We start from the raw sequence: 20719 nt of genomic DNA, 5'->3' as shown, positions 1-20719 counted from the left end.
GATGTTCCTTCATTTTCATATAGCGTGCATGCATTATTAAGGAGACTTAACAGCATGTATGATGGCACAAGGTAAGAGCGCCAGATAGCGCAGTGGGGCACGTTTTGATGCCTTTGCAGCTTTCTGCCTGCTGATTGTCTGCCTGCTCTCGCTGCTGAATAATGTAACAAATGGTAAGTGGTGTGGGTGGGAAAGAAGGATGGCCTCTACTTAAAATAGACTCTAGTCCACTGCAAAAGAAAAAGTACTTCGGAGACATACAGATACCAGTACTGCAGAATAGCTGCAGTGCAAGGATTGTTCAAGTAACAATATTTGGGAATTTCACTTTGAAATAGCAGCTGCAAAATCATGTTGATGGATTCACTTCAGTTGCAAAGTTTCTATATGTTGGCTACAGTATTTGTGGTGTGTGCACAACAAGCTACGTATATATCGCATGAAAAATAGGACAGACAAATTTCTATCTTTTATCAAATCTAAAAAGGTCAAATACATTCATGGCTTTTAGCTTCTGACAATGTCCTTACCCATTATTTATGTTTTCAGAGTAAGATATTCAACATTTTTATTACATTTTTATTAAGATATTCAACATTTTTTTTACTAAATTAATGTCAATAAAATAGAGTGGACCTAATTCATATCCAAAATTTAGCTACTTACCTACTCTCAAATTATCAATTCAATAACCGATATCTCACCCCTGTAAAAAATAAATAAATAAATAAATCCATCCATCCATTTCTCGCACATCTATGACACAATTAGAGTGTTCAATTAGCCTAACATGCATACTTTTAGAATGTAGGAAGAAGCCAGACTATTGAAGAAAGAAAATAATAATTAATAAGTAAGCCGATAACTGTTTGCAAAATGAAATTGAATATATATATATATATATATATATATATATATATATATATATATATATATATATATATATATATATATATATATATATATATATATATATGTAGGTTGCGCGCATTATGACGTCACAAATATGCAACGCTACCATAGGAGAGGGGAGGGGTTGAGCACAACATGAGCCACAACCACAACAGATGGACCAACGTGGCATATCGATTATTATTTGCCAATTTCTTTCTTATCTGGTTAATCTGTATGATGTCAAATTAGTCGATAATTCCCGCTAATTATCGGCCACTAATATTATCATGCATCCCTGGAGAAAACCTGTACAAGCTGGGTCAGACATGCAAACTCCAAAAAAAGTTGTTGAGCCGCCCTAGTGCCTAAACCAAATAGCAATAATTATTTATGACCAATTCAAATTAAGGTTTTAAAAGGCAGTTTACAGAAAATGAGTTCCATCCATCCATTTTCTGTACTGTTTGTCTTAATTTATGGCTCAAATGTCTTCTAATTAGCAGATTAACAGCTGTTCACAACGGGTACTTCTGCAAACTTTGGTCAATAGTTTGCAGACTGGGTTTGAATTTCCCACCATCTGAGAGTTTGCAAGTATGGACTCTGTGCTAAGTCTTCAGTAATAACGTTATGCTTGTATGAATGCGCGCAGTGTGCATGCGAAAAAGGGAGCGAACAGTTCTATTTTTCAGCCACACGTGGCAGTAGCAACTCAAAATTCAATTTCTTCTATAGAGCAGCTTTAAGTTGAATTACAGATATAGTAAACAACAAAACTCTGGTGAAAGTAAATGTACTGGTTCAACTCCTGTACGAAAAAGAGTAAAACGTATATAAAAAGTAAAACAAAATGTATAAATGAATAAATATTTAAATAAATACATAAATAAATAAGGAGCCTGGATTTGCACCCCCAACTTCAGAATTGTGAGAGTAACACAAAAAAAAAAATGTTGAATAACAACACTTTATAAGTGAGGTTGAGATTTTTAACAGCCAACAGTTGGAAATAAAATGTCACCTTGCTTTTTTTTTAATACAAGAAACTAGGGGTGTTAAAAAAAAAAAAAAAAATCGATTCGGCGATATATCGCGATACTACATCGCGCGATTCTCGAATCGATTCAATAATCGGCAGAATCGATTTTAGGATTCACACCTTGAGCATGGAAGAATGTTATATGAACGGCACATTAAGCCTTAATATTTTTATTTTAATGCTGTTCAAATGTGAAACAGATTGCAAACTGTTTGTGTACAGTGGCTCACGGTTATAAGCCTCAAGTTTTAGAGAAATATATTCATACAAATCTTACAGTGTACATGTACAAATTTACTGATAGTATTTTCTAAATTTGAATGAAAAAAAATCGCAACAATCGACTTATAAATTCGTATCGGGATTAATCGGTATCGAATCGTGACCATTCGTATCGGGATTAATCGGTATCGAATCGAATCGTGACCTGTGAATCGTGATACGAATCGAATCGTCAGGTACTAGGCAATTCACACCCCTACAAGAAACTGGTGTTTTTTTTAGTTTTTTTTTTTTAGGATTGCACAATACAAAACACTCATTAAAAAAAAAAATCATCATCATCATGAATTGTAATTGTAATCAGGGGGTGTTGCACCAAAATCTCACTCCCAATAATTTAGAAAGGGGGTACTATTATTTACGATAAGCTTGGGATAAAAACAGACCGAATTTGTGATTTGTGATTTGTGAATTTTGAATTGAATTTGTGATTTTAAAATAAAAACATGCTCATCTGTTAAATACTGCAATTGGCTGCATGGCAACCAGTTCAAGGGTGTATGCCGCCGCCTACTGCCCGAAGCCAGCTGGGATAGGCTCCAGCACCCCCACGACCGTTGTGAGGAGCAAGGGGTTAAGAGGATGGATGGATGGATGGATGGATGGATGGATGGATGGATGGATGGATGGATGGATGGATCTGTTAAATAAATCGAGGACAGATACCTTAATACATAATACATCGAACCACTGCTCATGCATGACTAGATAGATAGATAGATAGATAGATAGATAGATAGATAGATAGATAGATAGATAGATAGATAGATAGGCTATGCTAGCTAATAGATACATAGCTCGCTAGCATAGATAGATAGATAGATAGATAGATAGATAGATAGATAGATAGATAGATAGATAGATAGATAGATAGATAGATAGATAGATAGATAGATAGATAGATAGATAGATAGATCAGCTATGCTAGCTAATAGATACATAGCTAGCTAAGCTCGCTATATAGATAGATAGATAGATAGATAGATAGATAGATAGATAGATAGATAGATAGATAGATAGATAGATAGATAGATAGATCAGCTATGCTAGCTAATAGATACATAGCTAGCTAAGCTCGCTAGCATAGATAGATAGATAGATAGATAGATAGATAGATAGATAGATAGATAGATAGATAGATAGATAGATAGATAGATAGATAGATAGATAGATCAGCTATGCTAGCTAATAGATACATAGCTAGCTAAGCTAGCTATATAGATAGATAGATAGATAGATAGATAGATAGATAGATAGATAGATAGATAGATAGATAGATAGATAGATAGATAGATAGATAGATAGATAGATAGATAGATAAGCTATGCTAGCTAATAGATACATAGCTAGCTAAGCTCGCTAGCATAGATAGATAGATAGATAGATAGATAGATAGATAGATAGATAGATAGATAGATAGATAGATAGATAGATAGATAGATAGATAGATAGATAGATAGATAGATAGATAGATAGATAGATAGATAGATAGATAGATAATGCTCAAGATGAGATGTAGGAGCACACTAATTACAGACCAAAATAGGTGAACAGAGGGTCACAGTCATTTATTAGCTATAAATATTTTTGCTGCCATGGGGGCGCAATACTTGCCCCCTTTGGGCACTGCTAACTCGCGCTAAACTGCTGCAGACTGATATGCGCGTGTGCTTGTGTCAACTGAGAGAGGGAAAAAACATCAGGGTGCGTAAAAGGCTTTAATGACAATGCGCACACAGTGTGTATAGAAGGCGAAGCATAACAAGCGTGCCAACATCTGTGCTCACATATTATCACTCGGAGTGGTTTTCACAGCCAGAGGGAGCGGTGACTTTTGAAGTAAACTTGAGCAGTCAGACGTTGTGACGAGATGTTGAGTCGGGAGGGACCTGAACGGTGGCACACGTATCAAAGCGTGCGCTCATCAGATTTCCGTGCATGTAGTCGGCGGCGGTGCGGGTGCGTGCGCCGTGTGAGGTAACCGCACTGTTACTATTTTTAGAAGCAGCGTTGCGGTAGTGGAATCAATCAAAGTGGGTTGGCATACACTGTCATGTGCAGCTGCTTTTCGTGCTTTTCTCCCGCACGTCTTTCCTTGCACTTGATCATCATGGGACAGGGTATCGCTTGACGTATTTTCCATCTCAGCCCATGTTTTCTGGCGTTTCGCCGTGACAAAGAACACCGGTGGATCGGGAAACTTTTGCGCCATGGAATCTGCACTACTTCGCGGCAACAACGCGTTGCTCGTCTTTGGTTGCTCGTGTAGTTTTTTGCAGTTTCGCCGCATGTCAAGAGAACATTGCAATTCGGAATGAAAATGACGAGTATTCAATGACGAAACAAGACGTCCGGAACGCGGGAGGTGCACGTCGCTGTCTCACCTGTCAAGCCTAAAAACCACGTTGTTGTTTTTTCTTATGGGAATTAAGCACTCGTCCCGTTGCATGCTCCTCAGGAGAAAAATGGCGGATTCTGAGAGCATCGAGGTAAGTCACTTAGTGGCTTTTTTTTTTTTTTTTTTTTCTTGTGTCAAACCGCTCCGCTGCACTTTGTTCGGACTCTGACGCCCACATTTGCCCTGAGGTCCTGCCACCAGTGTGAAAGTTGCGTCTTTCAGAACATCCAACACAAATGTTGTCCATCCTGCATATGGTAGCTCACGCTTGTCTTCTTTTTAACGTTGCAGCTTCTAGGATTTGTTGGGCTCTATAGGGATTTCAGTCAGCATGAGGAATTGATGCATCTTCCAAAAAGTCATCAGTGCCTCTCTCTCTTTCTTACACGTTGAGCAGTTGGCAATTAAAAAAAGACAGCACATATATGATCTTTATGCCTCCTAACACAAATAGATAATCATGTAAATTACTTGGCAATGACACAATCAGAGAGGTGTTTTATTATTATTATTATGGCACATAGTGTGGTGTGCAGTGGTGCATCATACTGAGAAATCTGTTTTTATATGTATTATATTTAGAGGGGAGAGATATTAGAAAGTCTTCTATATCGAAGTGGATTTTATTTTACCCAACATGCCAATGCTCAATGTATCTCTATTCAATAGTCCTAAAACGCTGTCCATGGTACCCAGGTAGCTTGCAGATGGATCGCAGGATCATTTGAATCAGCTTGCTTACAACATCCTTTATCAGGAGACGAAGCAGTTGCAGCCAAAAAGGTCACTAAACACCACGCAGGTTGTTGAAAACCACTTACACAATTTTATTTAAAAAGTATTCATATATGGCTGTTTTTGTGTTGTTTATTTTTGATAGAGGTACTGTAACGCTCATATTGGTTTGATTATATTTATTGATAAGTTGAAACCTCTAAAGTCGAACAATACAATGCAGTGTCACTGTGAACAGTCACTGTGATTGACTCCGCCCAGTCCAGGGTTTTCCCCGCCTCTCGCCTTAAAGTCAGCTGACAGACTCACCTGCAACCCTATTTGCAAGTGGTGTAAAAAATTGATGATGTGAACAGTTGTAAATTTCTCTTGCCCGTACAATTATAAAAAAAAAAAAAAGTTTTAAGAAAATAATGAACAGTTTGACTCTGCAACAACTTATTTTCTTGTTCATTATTTACCGAGATTTTTTTTTTTTTTTTAAACTAATCAAATTCTCATACATCGACGAATGGTTTTAGTGAGGAAATAGCATTTTAATATGGCTAAAAGCTTAAAAAAAAAGTTGCATGATATGCATGGATCTTTTAAGATTAACTTTTGGATATCGGAGAGTCCTTACGATTGTTGGGAGGGGACATTCGGGGATCAAATCGGGCAGATTATCCTCCCGGGTGAAATGGGCTTTCGCGTTGTTACATTTTGCGTGACAACATGCAGCCGTAATCTTTTAGATGGATAGTTTGATAGGTAGTTTGAGTGTGTAAACTAAATGTTCAACGAATATCAGACATACAGCCAGCATTAACTTGTGTTGTCACTGTGTTTAAGCTTTACTTCACTTTTGAATGGTTCTTAGTGGAAGAGAAGCAGCAGCGAATGTTGGGAAGACACTAAGGAGATTTTGCCTAAAAATAAAATCCACAATTTTTTAACAAAAAAAATTTGATTTATGATTTTTCCTGATTTTATATGATTTATTTATTTATTTATTTATTTATTTATTATATAAACCAAGATGTTTAAAAGTTTTGTTTTTATTTTATCAGTTAACAAAAATCAACCTATTTCTCCTCTTGGAATTAATGTGCAAAATGTCTACCTTGAATCAAATACTTCTGGAATGTGTGTATTGGTAAAGTTGAAAAGTAAATCTTTTTTTGCCAACTGTTTTAAGAGATAAACAGTGCTACTTGTGTCCCTCAAGATGACGCAAATAAACATCACATTATTGAATTAATGGAGGAACTGAGGTCTGTGCTTGTCATCCCCTCAAACTGTATGCTGATTTTACAAGTACTGTTATGCTTGGAGTGGCTGGCAACCAGTTCAGGGTGTGTCCCGTCAACCGCCTGATGCCATATGGGATAGGCTCCAGCGTCCCTGCGACCCTTGTGAGGATTTATTGGTTAAGAAAATGGATGGATGGAAGTACTGTTATGTTTGCAAATTGAGGTGGCTATTTTGCTGTGTCTTGGCAACTTTCCTGTTAGCGTAAATCGGCGCATTTAGAGTGAGTAGACCGCTCCACCACTTTCTATATTTGTTTTGTCACTGAAAATAGGTTCAGGTATACGTGGGGTCCATTTCAGAAAGCCGGTTTAGTGAGAACCCTGAGTCAAGAAACTGTGAAATGTGGGAAACTGTGTTTTCCATTTCACAAAGGGAGGTAACTAAAACCAGAGAAAAAGAGATAACGCTAACCTGTTTCATAAAAAGAGGTAATATAAGCTCTCGATCAGTTCCCATAGTAAGAGAGTCTATGCACCGAACCTGGTCGGTAGCAGGTTTATCACGATGAACGAGGTTTTCTCTGTCCCCGCCTCCTTTCAGCCATGACACGACACGTCTATAGCGCATACTTTAGAAAGTCCACTTTTGTCACGAACATATGCATAGATATGCTGGCATTTCTGGACATTATCGTTTTGAGCAGTACCGTTTCACATCACAATCCATCATCTACATACAGAACTTAATCCGGCCTTATATTTGCAACATTACCAGCCGTAGTCATATGCGCTCACATTGCAACATATATTGCGCTCCGTTTTATTTCTTATAACCATAAAGATTTTATATTTCCTCTTAAGTCAAGTGCGCTTCTCCCCTGTAGTATTGCCCCTAAATGAAATAAATTAATGAGCTACCATTCAACAGGTTTCCCCTGTAATATTATTGTGATCACAAAGGACTACATTTAAATTTACGCATTGACCCCAGCAGCAACGTTCTTCCACACCGCCTCCCTCTGTGGGGAGCTGCTGCGGTGTTGCACTTTTTTAATGAAGACATGTTCAAATTTGCCATATGCATTATTTTCAAATAACATTTTCACCGTGAACAACTATTCTCTGTAAACAAAACGTGCATGTCTTTTTTTTTTTTTTTTTTAATGACAGTATTCTGTTATGCTAAATAATAGGGATGGGCGAGTACCGATACCAGGTATCGATATCGGGCCGATAGCAGCCTTTTTTCAAGTACTCGAGTACTCGTGACGCAGACGAGTAAAAGCGAGGGATGGCAGAAGGGGGAAGACGTTAAGTGAGTCCTCCTTGCCTGTAACTGGCGCTAGCTTGCAGCAGTTTTTCACCAAAACTTCACTGGTTTGGAAATACTTTAAAATTGTGAATCTTAAACTAAAAGAGCATTTTTGTGTTTTATTTTGTGCGTTAAGACTAGTGAAGAGTGACTGTGCTGTTTTTTTTGTCAAAATTAAAGGAAATATATTTGTTTAAAAACATCTTTTAGTGATTTTTTTTATTTGTTAAAATGTACTACTGGTATCGGCAGTTGGTATCGGTATCGGTGAGTGCTGAGGGTCTGCGTATCGGTATCGGTCTGAAAAAAAGTGGTATCGAACATCTCTACTAAATAATCCCTGCGTATGTCTTCTTAACTCATTTTCCACAAACGCAACATTAATCAGAATACCATGTTTACACTAGTAGTGGCACATAGAGTATTATTGCCAAGATTTTTTTTTTTTTTTTTTTTTACGTGACTTCCACTTTAAACTTGATACAGCAGCATCAATGGGCTAATAAGTACCTTACTCACTGATACTTTGAAAGTGCAATGGATCAAGCCACATGAACATGACTCTGACGTTGCAGCACAATGTATTACCCACTGTAACAAGGAATCTCCAGGCTATAACAGTCCATCAAACGGAAGATATTTGCAATATAAACATGATGAATAATGCTCCAACATAAAGTTCTTCAGATGTGTGCTGTTTCTATCAAACCTTTTGACCTTTGCCAAGCAGATGTCTCTGTCATTCCAATACATTTGTGCACTTAGCGATAACTGCACATGTTTAATGATGGATTGAGTTTGACATTGCAAGATGAATGCAATGCTGCCATAATGCAAAGAAAAGGAGAAACAGATCATGGGTAGTGCAAGTTCTATGAAGCCAGCTCCCCACTGATCTGTATATATAACTGGATAGCTGATAGGCCAAGACTTTTGAAGCCGAGAGGCCGCCATATTGCCACTCCCAAGAAACGTTTCTTGGACGACGATCCTATATATTTACAGGATCAAGATTGGAGAACATATGAGACAGTACTTAGAAGAAACAGCATGATTTATGATGTTTTATATTGGTTAAACATTACGGATGCACGATAATGCAATTTACAACCGATACCGATAAACCAATAATCTAGAGGTGCCGATGTCGATAACCGATAAGTAAGCCGATAATTGTTTGCAAAATTAATTTGTATACAAATATGCTTTCAAGTGCTACTATAAGTCTAACAAATACATTGAAACATTGTATAAACTTTGCACAATGTTTCATTGTATGTAAAGCACCATGAAGCTGAATTTTATTTATATGAGCCACAAACACAACAAATGGACCAACGTTGCATGTCTATAATTATTGATGGATTTCTTTATTATCTGGTTTATCTGTATGAAATCAAATTGCCGATAATTATCGGCAGATTTCTCTATTATCTGGTTTAACTGTTTGACGTCAAAATGGTCGATAAGTGCTGATAATTATCGGCCACCGATATTATCGTGCATCACTATTAAACATAAACAAGAGGACGTCACTGTCCGTACCTCGGTTTTTGGGCCACGGTTTCGGTTTTCGGTAATTCATCAGGTCAGGTAAACTTTTTTGCACATCTTTGTCCGTGTTCACATATGTACCCTTACAACTTAAAAGTTCCTAGGAGAAATAATGAATCTGATAATCCATTCATACTTATACTGTATTCACAACCTTGTGCAGGGTTGCAATTTCACAAGAACACTTTTTCTGAGAAGTGAAGGAACCAAAAAAAAAAAGCATGCAAACGTCACATACTGTAGATATGTTACATCAGACATTCAAATCCAGATCTTCCAATTATGAGGTAAACATGTAAACATCAATTTCACCATAATGTCGGTAAGCAATCCATTAACATTAGTGCCTCTGGACATGTTGACCTTTTGTGTTGAAAACTATGTCCTGCTTTTGCCAGTGGTAACAATTCAGGTCAGAAGAAGTGTTAATACTAGAATAACTTACCTGCTCTGTGTATCCATTCCTTCATTACGAGTTCTCACAAATGCACAGCCTGATAGTGATACAGCCTTCTCAGCAGGCCTTCGAGATGATAATCAGGGCATTATGAGGGAGCTCTGCGCAGAACAACAATTTATATTGCCTGGTGCTGACAGACAGGCTGACTTCAAGCCGGTGATCGGAGTATGCGCCAGAAATGGTGGTTTGGACTTACGAAACAGCCACATGGAGCAGCAAACTGGCAGTTGCGCTTATTCAAGAATAAGAATAAGCCAACAACAGATCATGCGTACCTTATATTGTGCATTGTTTATTTGAATGGTATACCTGTGCATGTTTTTAAGGTGAATTACTAAGATCATTTTTTGTTTTTGTCAAATCCTTTTAATCTATTGTTTGTCTAGCAGCCACAGCCGGTGCGCGTCATTGCATCCCAGTCGGCTCAGCCAACCTCTTTGCCAAAGCCTGTGCCTTCCATCCAGCCTATCCCAAGACCTCTTCACCCACCACACACACCACATGCTGCCATCCTGCCCAGCTGCCCTGGACGGGGCAAGATGGGAAAGCTATGTAATCCGGAGGAGATGACCTCAAAAGACTACTACTTTGACTCTTACGCCCACTTTGGTATCCATGAGGTATGTTGCTATTTCCTGTAGCATGTACACTTAACTCATTGACTGCCATTGACGGAAAAAGACGTCAAATCATGCATTTTTGCTGGGCTGGCAGTGAATGTGTTAAACACAATGTGCCAATATATTTTGTGATTATATTGCAGCATCCTCCAAATGTTGCTTAAAAATCCATCAATTTTGGTTACATCTCATCTTAAGTCATTGACTGCCATTGACGGAAAAAGACGTCAAATAATAATTTTTGCTGGGCTGGCAGTGAATGTGTTAAGCATGGAATATGCGCAGACTTGCAGCTAATTTTTCATTTGCTGCTGTGCATTTTATATGCGAATATTTATATACAGTATATATATACCATTTGCAAGCGATAGAGACATGACCATGTCACAGATTGTGAAAATTCAAGCATAACTGAACTCTAGAATTGTCATGGCCTGGATCGCATGCGCCAGAGTTCCTGATCTGTTATGTGTCTGTTCGGTACTGATGTAACAAGTGTCTGTTCACAAAACGTGATGTTCGTGATGTCAACCTTTAATCATTTAGGTGATGTCTGGACCTTACGTGAAGTCGTTCTTTAGTCCTTTACGATTCACTGTCTGTAGGTTCAGTTTGTGAATTGTGTGTGGTTTGCCGGATTATTGTCCAACTGTCCGGTGTACAGCGTCTTTGAGTTTCTGCCTCTCGATGTGAATAAATGGAGAAAATCGTATTTGTGTCTGCATGTGGGATCCAAACCTTTCAGTTCACAACAAGAATGGTCTATAATTGTCTAAATGCCACAAGATGTTGGCAAAGCATACTTTTGTCTAATCGAAGCTCCTCAACTTTATTCAACAGAGTTGCTTGGCACCAAGATGCCACCAAATGATGGCATATCAATATTTTTGTTGCTTTAGTCTTAGCACAAAGGGCGAATAGGTGAGTTTTTAGCGAAAAGCCTGCGATAGGTTCCCAGAAAATACACACGTTAAATTGAATATTCTTTGGTTCAGCGTGTAGTGCAATAAGAAGAGAGCAGAACATGTATCCTAACGTGTTTTGACTTGCAGGGCAAAACTGTTTCACTGTAGTCCTGTTGTAGGTGGCAGTAATACACATTTCAAAGTGGCAGCCAACTAGTGTTAATTTCGTCAAAGAAAAAAAAAAAAAAGTACTTTCGTCAACAAAACTAAACTAGACTAGACTAAAACCCTCATTAATTAAAACGTCACGTAATAAAAACTGGACTAAAATCTACTATCTGCTAGCAAAAAAAAAAAAAAAAGGTTTTCTTCTATGATTTAAAAAATAATAATAATAACCAGCGTGATTGAAACTGTATTAAAACTGAGACTACATTTGAAAATATTTGATAAAATTAACACTAAAGCCTTTTTTTCCACCAGAGCTCTTTTTGCTGGATCTGCTCGCTCACAAGCACGTTACAATGACACTACTGCCACTGCTGATGGTGAGCTCTGGTTCCGCTCTACCAGATCTACCAGATCACGCCACTGACCACTTAACTTTGTCACACCAGAAAAATATCCAATCATTTTGCGAATGGTCAGAAGATGCCAGCAGATAAACATGAAAATAAGCCTGACTGCAAAATGATATGCTATATAACAGAACTGGTAAAAATATTACAAATGAATCAGAATATCCAGTTCATCCATCTGGAGCTCTCATGAATAAAACAATACCACGCTAATATCACATTATTCTTACACATATTATTACACATTTCATTTAACTCATTCACTCCCAGCCATTTTCACAGAAGCAATCCCGTTCGTTCGTTCGTTCTGTCCTGTTTTACTGGATTTAGACTGATTTTGCAAGGCCCACAGAATATTGTGTTCTATTGCTATAAAAGCATGGAACCTATCAAAAGAAAGATTAAAGTCTCTTCCTTCATCAGGAAAAAAAAAAAAGTATGTTTCTATCTGTTTCCGTTTTGCAGAAATTAGCATTAGAAGAGAGCTAAGTTTCATCAGTTTTCGCAAATCTATTTAAAATTGTAAGTAATTGAGCTTTTTTTTCTACATGGCCCTGGTTGATCTCCTTTGCTCTGCTGCCATCTGCTGGCCGTTTGTCTAATAACTACCATTTCTGCAACCGGTCTTTGGAGTTGAGAGGCTGCATCAAAGCCTTCTGTATGCTCTAGCATAAAAAAAAACAAAAAAAAACAAAAACAAAAAAACAACAACGTATAAATACGTCTTTGGGACACTTAGAGCATTAAAAAAAAACGTATTTATACGTTACTGGGAGTAAATTAATGAAGGTTATTTTTTCCCAGCATGGTTAGTGGAATTCAATAGGCTACACTAAAAGAGAATATGAACTTAGTCTGACTTGTGACATCCATTTTTTTCTTTCTAATGATTTAGGAACAGAGTCAAGTATATTTATGTCCCTTCTGAGCACATTTCACTATATGAGGTAGAGAAAAGACAGAAATGGATATACTCACAGGAGGCTTATGTCAGTCTTCCCGAAACAGCTTTTATTGATTTGTTTGTAAAACCATGCGACTCGGATACAATACAAAACAATACAATACAATACAAAACACAAGCACAGTTATCACACTGTATATTTTTAAATTCAGGTAAACAAATTGCCAAGGCGTTACCCCCAACACCATCTTCCTGACCTTGTTTTGCTGTACGATTAAAACAGGAGATGCTGAAGGATGAAGTGAGAACGCTCACCTACCGCAATTCCATGTACCACAACAAGCATGTGTTCAAGGACAAAATAGTTCTGGATGTTGGAAGCGGAACTGGGATCTTATCCATGTTTGCTGCCAAAGCTGGAGCAAAGCATGTGTATGGGGTAAGTAACATATGATTCTATTTATGTACAATGGAGGTTTCCTGTGGCAAAGCAACAGGCTTTAAATCCATGTTGGAGCCCATCTTGATAGCGTGTACGCTATGCGGCGCTCTTTGTGACATGTCCCATATGTATCTGGACATATATTTGAACCGCAGCACCATGAGTCAGGCTTACTATATAATCTTTGAGGAATCTCCTGTCTCGGGCAGGTGATAAAAGTGTTACAGCCTCTCAGGCCAGTACACATGCCATGCAGAAACGATTTAAGAGCTCGCTCTGTCACCGTGCACTGGGGGCACAAGTAATTGCTAGTCAGGTCATGTCCGTGGATACACACCACTAGCTTAGGATCACCACATGGCTCCTATTTTGGGAGCACGCCAGGGAGTATATATTTGCTTCAGGGGAGGAATGATTAACTTAGAATTGCCAAGAGAATTGTAAGGTACTGGTTGACATTATGCACTTGCGTGTGTATTTGCCTTTCTCTCTCTCACTCTCACTCTCTCTCTCACGTTTATGTTTCTGCTTCGGCTCATTTTTGTGTCACTGATGCCCATCTGGCTGTGCTCAAACAAACCAAAAAAAAAAATGGAACTATGACTTGAGGGATTGAATCCGCTTTTGAGCACGACAATCTTCACAAAAGGCAGGCCCGGATCATAATGCTCTTTGCAAAAGTTAATAAGGCATTATGTGAAAGATGAGACAACGACTCAGGTGAACTCAACACTTTACTGTCATGTGTACATTTTAAAAGAAGAAAAAGAAGAAATTGATATTCACGAGAGCCAATAAATCAGACGCTAGATTCCAAGATGTCCAAGAGGCGTACGATAGCCTCCCATATAACTCTGATCCCATTAGGTCGCATGTGCTTTACATTTGCATCCTTTCATCAGATAATAAATTACAATTGACTTTTAAACTTTTAGCAAACGATTAGCCTGGCCAAAGCAGAAACAAACTTGTTTTGTGGTAAATTATGATGACAGCTATTGGGTGCACTGCAGAACAAATGTGTAATGTTCGTAGAAGGCCAGTTCTGTTTCATTGGGAATGATTTAAGAAATTAGGAATAGATGGTCAAGACTCTTTCATCTGCTGTCTGTGGAAAATGAACAACACAAATAGAAGAGGGATTCTTCGACCAGCTTTTTCTTCATATTTGGACCAAAATGCCATGTTTCATATGCCAGCATTCTGTAAAGATAAATGGAAATCTCATCTGTCTCCTAACAATTTTTTTTATTTATTTTTTTGCTGTTGTGTGCCGTTGCACAGATTCCACAGAGTGCATACATTTTAATATAATGTCATCTTTAATTTTTAACTCATTCACTCCCAGCCATTTTCACAGAAGCAATCCCGTTCGCTCCCGGCTGTTTGACTGGATTTTGACTGATTTTGCAAGGCCCACAGAATATTGTGTTCTATCGCTATAAAAGCATGGAACCTATCGAAAGAAAGATTAAAATCTCTTCTTTCATCAGGAAAAAAAGTATGTTTCTATCTGTTTCCGTTTTGCAGCAATTAGCATTAGAAAAGAGCTAAGTTTCATCAGTTTTCACAAATCTATTTAAAATTCAAAGTAATTGAGCTTTTTTTCTACACGGCCCTGGTTGATCTCCTTTGCTCTGCTGCCACCTGCTGGCCGTTTGTGTAATAACTACCATTTCTACAACCCTTCTTTGCAGTTGAAAGGCTGCATCAAAGCCTTCTGTATGCTCTAGCATAAAAAAAAACCCAACAACAACGTATAAATACGTCTTTGGGACACTTAGAACATTAAAAAAACGTATTTATACGTTATTGGGAGTAAATGAGTTAATACTGTAATCTTTTATTTACATGGTATGATTTTGTATCACAATATAATATAATATAATATATATTATACAATATAATAATCCAGGCAAAATATTGGAGACACTACTTAATGCAGTGTGGCAGTTCATCACCGCAAAAATAAAATAATATAAAGTAATAAAATAATAATAATAATACAATTCTGCATGTATGTTGATTGTCTGTCTTGAATTATTGAGGAAATCACAGTCAGGAAAGACTTCAAAGTGGAGGTTTGATCTTTATTTTTAAATGCAATAACTGAGAGGATATCCATAGTGTGGTCTGCTTCACAGTTGGGGGTTCCTCAGATACTTAAGCTTATCAGATTCTTTCCCCAAAACAAAATATCTCATTCTTACATGTATTCACACCAAAAGGCTTTCGTTGAGACCTCGCTTGATGTCTTTCACTACAAGGCATCAAGACGTCATACGTCTCCTTCCTCTTCTGATGTCTTCATGCTGACCAGATGGCTCTCCTGTCTATGGTGGCTGAATTTCCCAAATTACTCCAGAGAGATGGAACACAATCTGCACTTGTTTTTGTTTTTTTTTAACAGTTGAGAATGTAACCTCATGCGTCCTAATGCTCATTGAAATATTTTTTTTCTAAATGACAGGCAGTCCTCTTTGATTTTTTTTTTCTTTCTTGTCCCCCCAGATTGAATGTTCCAGTATTTCAGAATACTCAGAAAGGATCATCAAGTCCAACCACCTTGACAGCGGTAAGAGCTACTCAACGTTCTGATGACAATGCAAAATCCGTCTCTGACAGCTCTGACAGCAATTGATACCATTGTGCAACTGAAACTTACATAGTTTTATGGCTGTATAGTAGTAGTGAGTCCAACCAGGGTGCTGTGGCATCAGATCAACAGAGTGCTGCGGGATATTATCCATCCATCCATCCATCCATCCATCCATTTTCTTAACCGCTTTTCCTCACAAGGGTCACGGGGGTTCTGGAGCCTATCCCAGCTGGCTTCGGGCAGTAGGCGGGGTACACCCTGAACTGGTTGCCACTCACGGAGACAAACAACCATACACACACACACACAAGCACACCTAGAGACAATTTGGAGCGCCCAATTTAACCTGCCATGCATGTCTTTGGAATGTGGGAGGAGACCGGAGTACCCGGAGAAGACCCACGCGGGCACGGGGAGAACATGCAAACTCTACCCAGGAAAGCCGGAGCCTGGTCTTGATCGTGCTAACCACTTATTCACCGTGCCACATGGAAATTATCCAATGTCCCCAAAATTAAAAAAAAAAAAAAAAAAAAAAAAAAAGATTTAACTAATTAAAAAAACAATTAACTATTAATAGTCTAATTAATACTTTTCAGATAATTTATACAAAAAATAATAATTTTTGCATAAATTTTTTTTACTTTGGCAATTATTTTAGGAGGGAGATAAATTGTTTATTAGAGTTCATTATTGTCTCATTGATGAGACAAACCAACAGTCACAGCAACAAGAACATAAAAAATAACAACAAAATGAGTGTTTTGAAAATTGAATAGTACAAAAATGCTAATCAGCAATTGTAATCAAAATTTTGTCAAGCCAAACTTTTGTTTTATCCTTTGTTTTACATATTTACATTGAGCCAATGAATTGATTTAGCAGGACAAAAAAATGTCTAATGTACAAATAATGTGTAAATAATAACTTTCAGATTGTTTCAAATGGATTTATAGTGTGTTGGAAAAGAGCTGTCCAGTGAATGTAGTGATGTGAGAAACCGAAGCAAGAGCCAAGAGTAGTCATAGTATCTCACTGCTCAGCGTTTTGACTGAAATCAATTCCACATCATATTTCCGCAGTATGGAAATATACAGTCTCACAGTCTAGCTCTATAAAGCACACAGCCCCCCTCCCTACCATTTTGAAAAATAATTGATTGCCCAACTACTGACTCCAATACAGTAGCGCCATCAAACAGCCTAGAAGCATTAACACTATACTATACATACAGTATATTTCAATCACAAGCATGCACATGGAATTGAATGAAACAAGAATATACAGTAATCAGACTTTCGGTATTATAAAAATAGAGAATCTTAAACAAAGAAAACAACCACCCTGAGGAGTGTTTGGGTTCTTTGTATCAAGCCTCAAAACGCTGAAAGAGAACAACCAAAAGCTCTCTGGTGAAACTCCAGCTGGGCCACACATTTCCATAAGAACACCACACTGGTACAAATTTTTGTATAAGCGCTCCATCCTTGTGGTTTCATTTCTCCCGTTTCCACATAAAGTCTTCTATACTGTATCTCCAGTCTTGACATCTGCATGCATTCCTTTCAGAATATCATATATAATATTTTACTACGATTGTGATGGATTCAAGATCTTTGGATGGCAAGAGAGAATCAGCTTCTTTTTTTTTTTTTAAAGAGATTTCAAAATGTGTTTTAGTGATCACCATCATCAATGGAAAAGTGGAAGAGGTGGAGCTCCCTGTAGAGGAAGTTGACATCATCATATCCGAGTGGATGGGATATTGTCTCTTCTATGAATCTATGCTGAACACCGTCATCTTTGCCAGGGACAAGTGGCTGGTACGCACTTTCATGACATAATTGGACTGGGATGCTTTATTACTGTGAATATTAGTTCACTAATGTATTTATATTTGAAGATGTGGTCATTTATTGTTTTGTTTTTTGCTTTTGGGTTCCGACTACAGTTGTGTGATAATATTTTGTTAATAAAAACTGACCACTGTGAGAAAGTATTTTTTGATAAATTTACCACTATAAAGTTAGCTCAGTTGAGTTAGTTCAGCTTAGCTTGTGATCTTGTCATTTAATTTACTAAGCCTTGTAGCACCCTATAATGTAATAATTTCCTAAAATTGTAGTCACGCCTGAAATGTAATAGAATTTGCTCTTAACTTAATGAAAAATAAAACCCAATAATGTAATCATTTCACAAATAATGTAATGTAACATTATAGGTGTCACATGCCTCGTTACTATAACAACACTAAAACTCTGATGTAACAGAGAACTAACAATAAACAAAAAAGAAAAGGTACATTTAACTGTAACCACCCAGAAGTCTTTGCGGCAGAACGGTTCTTATCAAGTGGGTGGAGCTTACCTTGATTAACTCTCTGCAGAGTTGCTTTAACACTAAATAAATCCACACTAAATAAATCATATGTATTACAGTGTTTTACATGATTAGTTTTGAGGGGGGGGGGGAAAGATCTACTTGAAAATGTAATAAATCCACATTACTGTAATAATGTATTACATTAATGGTAAAAATGGTATTAGAATATCAGTCAGATTTTTTTTTTTATTACATTATTGGTGAAATAATTACATTAGTAGGTTTTATTACATTATTTGATTCTGTTAAGTGCAAATGTTAGTATATTTATATATTTACTACATTTGAAAGAAATTCTTACATTATAACGTGCTACAAGCCTTTACATTGTACGTTTCCTCTATTATAAATTCAGTTAGTGGTGATAATACTTGTGATAATATTGGTTATGCAAATGATGTCATAAATTGTCATGGGAGCAACAATGGTAACACAATTTGAGCGGTGTCCAGCCTGGTCCACCAAAATTCTAAACCGTAAAAATACAGTCGGTGAATAAAAGACGGCATGAAAGTACATGAGATGATTAATTTCAAATAAAAACAAGAACGCTGTATGTTTTTGTTTTTTTTCCTACAACATTAAGATCTCAAGTATGATTACTAACATATTAGATTTGAACTTTCTCTTAAAAAAAAAAAAAAAAAAAAAAAAAATGACCCATGTTGTTTGCTGGAAAAATCTTCGCACCAGATAATGAACGGCTGTGAATACTGTGACGACTTAGCATAACAAATTGCAGCTATGACACAATTGACCATTCTTTCTCCTTTTTCTCAAAGAAACCAGGTGGACTAATGTTTCCCGATCGTGCCTCTTTGTATGTGTTGGCCATCGAGGACAGGCAGTATAAAGACTTCAAAATTCATTGTAAGTTCAGTGCAAGTATGTGTGCGTTATAATTAGTGTTGTTCCGATACCGATACTGGTATCGGTAGAGGTGCCGATACTGCATTAAAACAGTGGTATCGGTATCGGTGACTACTCACAAGTAACATGCCGATACCATTAATTCCAACGCTAATATAGGATTTTGGATGCAGCATCTTGTGTCTTGCTGGTGCACGACATTCACTGGTATGTGACATGTTCACTGCATGCCGATCTAAGATATCCTATTAGCCCTTGAATAATCTGAACCGATGGCAGGAGTTTTTTCATGTTGAGGAAAAAAAACGTAAGTATCGGTATGTTATCGGTATCGGCCGATACTGCAAAGCTGGGTATCGGTATCGGTATCGGGAGCCAAAAAACGGTATCAGAACAACACTAGTTATAATTAGGCAAAAAATTTGACAGGTTTTATAATCTTGTCTTGAACAATCAACGTGATTACAAGTGAAGACTAGATTTAGTGAATCCGTCTTGCTGGTTTTATTTCATATCAATTGTGGTGTATAGACGCAAAATAGTAAAAATCCTGTCACTGTATTTTCTGAGTCAAAAAGTATGTATTGCCATAGTTAGCGTACTGTCAAGTTAAAGGAGTAAATATAAAGAAAAAAATGTGCACATATCCAGTCCACAATGTCAACAGGATGCAGCTATTTCAGTCCTACAAATGATTTTTTTAACTGGTGCTTATACTTACCCTTTGATGATGGGTAATATTAGTCAACCAGTCTCTCCATCCTGAATCATCTCACTCCAAAAGCACAAGAAGGGCGAAAAGAAGAATGCCAAAGCCATTGTTGCACTCATCCATAGATCATACAAGTGAAACGCTGACCATAAATAATTTCAAGTTGTCATAACGACCTTCTGCAACACATTTGGTGTGCATAAACTACAACAGCTGTGGAGGAACCTTTATTCAACTGCCAGTCACAATTCATGAAATATGCCAGGTGATGACATTTGTTGATCTCGCTTCAATCATCTCAGCAAAAATAAGTTAAGCAGTGTCTGCGAGATGTCAGACGGTACGTCTCCCATCTTTCCCGTTATGCATCTTAATAATCATTAGCATACAAATATCTGTTCTTCTACTGCCAGTACCGGATCTCAAAATGTCAAATATCTAATAAGAAAATTATGGAGCTTAAATTAATAACGTGAAAGACAAACAACAGCATTCAGATATGACCTCTTTGACACATCAAAAATATGTATTTATTTTTTATATTTTTTAATCTGTTTTTTTGTATTTTTACTTTTATATATATATATATATATATAGTTGTTTTTATTTCCATTTATATTTATTTTTTTACTTCATTTTTGAATTACATATATTTTTTATATCTGTTTTTATTTTCCACTTTTAGTCAATTATTTACTTACTTATTTGTTTATTTATTTTGTTTATGTATTTAGTCATTTATTCATTCATTTATTTTAAATTTTGGCAGTTTTGGTCCTTCATACAAAAATGTCAATCTCA

General features: G+C 37.1%; 1 protein-coding gene across 2 annotated transcripts in view; it reads left to right on the top strand.

Moving 5' to 3' along the window:
- The first annotated feature begins 4105 nt into the window (after positions 1 to 4105).
- The window catches only part of LOC144015999 (protein arginine N-methyltransferase 8-B), a 27072-nt gene continuing 10458 nt past the window's right edge, over positions 4106 to 20719 (top strand). Inside the window, exons 1-6 of one of the 2 annotated variants that reach the window (XM_077516567.1) lie at positions 4106 to 4704; positions 10296 to 10526; positions 13197 to 13352; positions 15867 to 15930; positions 17635 to 17777; positions 19119 to 19206. In XM_077516567.1, coding sequence (XP_077372693.1) covers positions 4636 to 4704; positions 10296 to 10526; positions 13197 to 13352; positions 15867 to 15930; positions 17635 to 17777; positions 19119 to 19206 — 751 coding nt within the window. In that variant the 5' untranslated portion in view covers positions 4106 to 4635. Of the gene's footprint in view, positions 4705 to 10292; positions 10527 to 13196; positions 13353 to 15866; positions 15931 to 17634; positions 17778 to 19118; positions 19207 to 20719 lie in introns of both variants that reach the window. The other variant, XM_077516566.1, reaches the window with a different exon arrangement.

Source organism: Festucalex cinctus, chromosome 3 (assembly GCF_051991245.1).
Source record: "Festucalex cinctus isolate MCC-2025b chromosome 3, RoL_Fcin_1.0, whole genome shotgun sequence".
Classification (NCBI taxonomy): Eukaryota; Metazoa; Chordata; class Actinopteri; order Syngnathiformes; family Syngnathidae; genus Festucalex; species Festucalex cinctus.
Note: the sequence above shows the minus strand (reverse complement) of the source record. Positions and strands in the feature narration are given on the sequence as shown.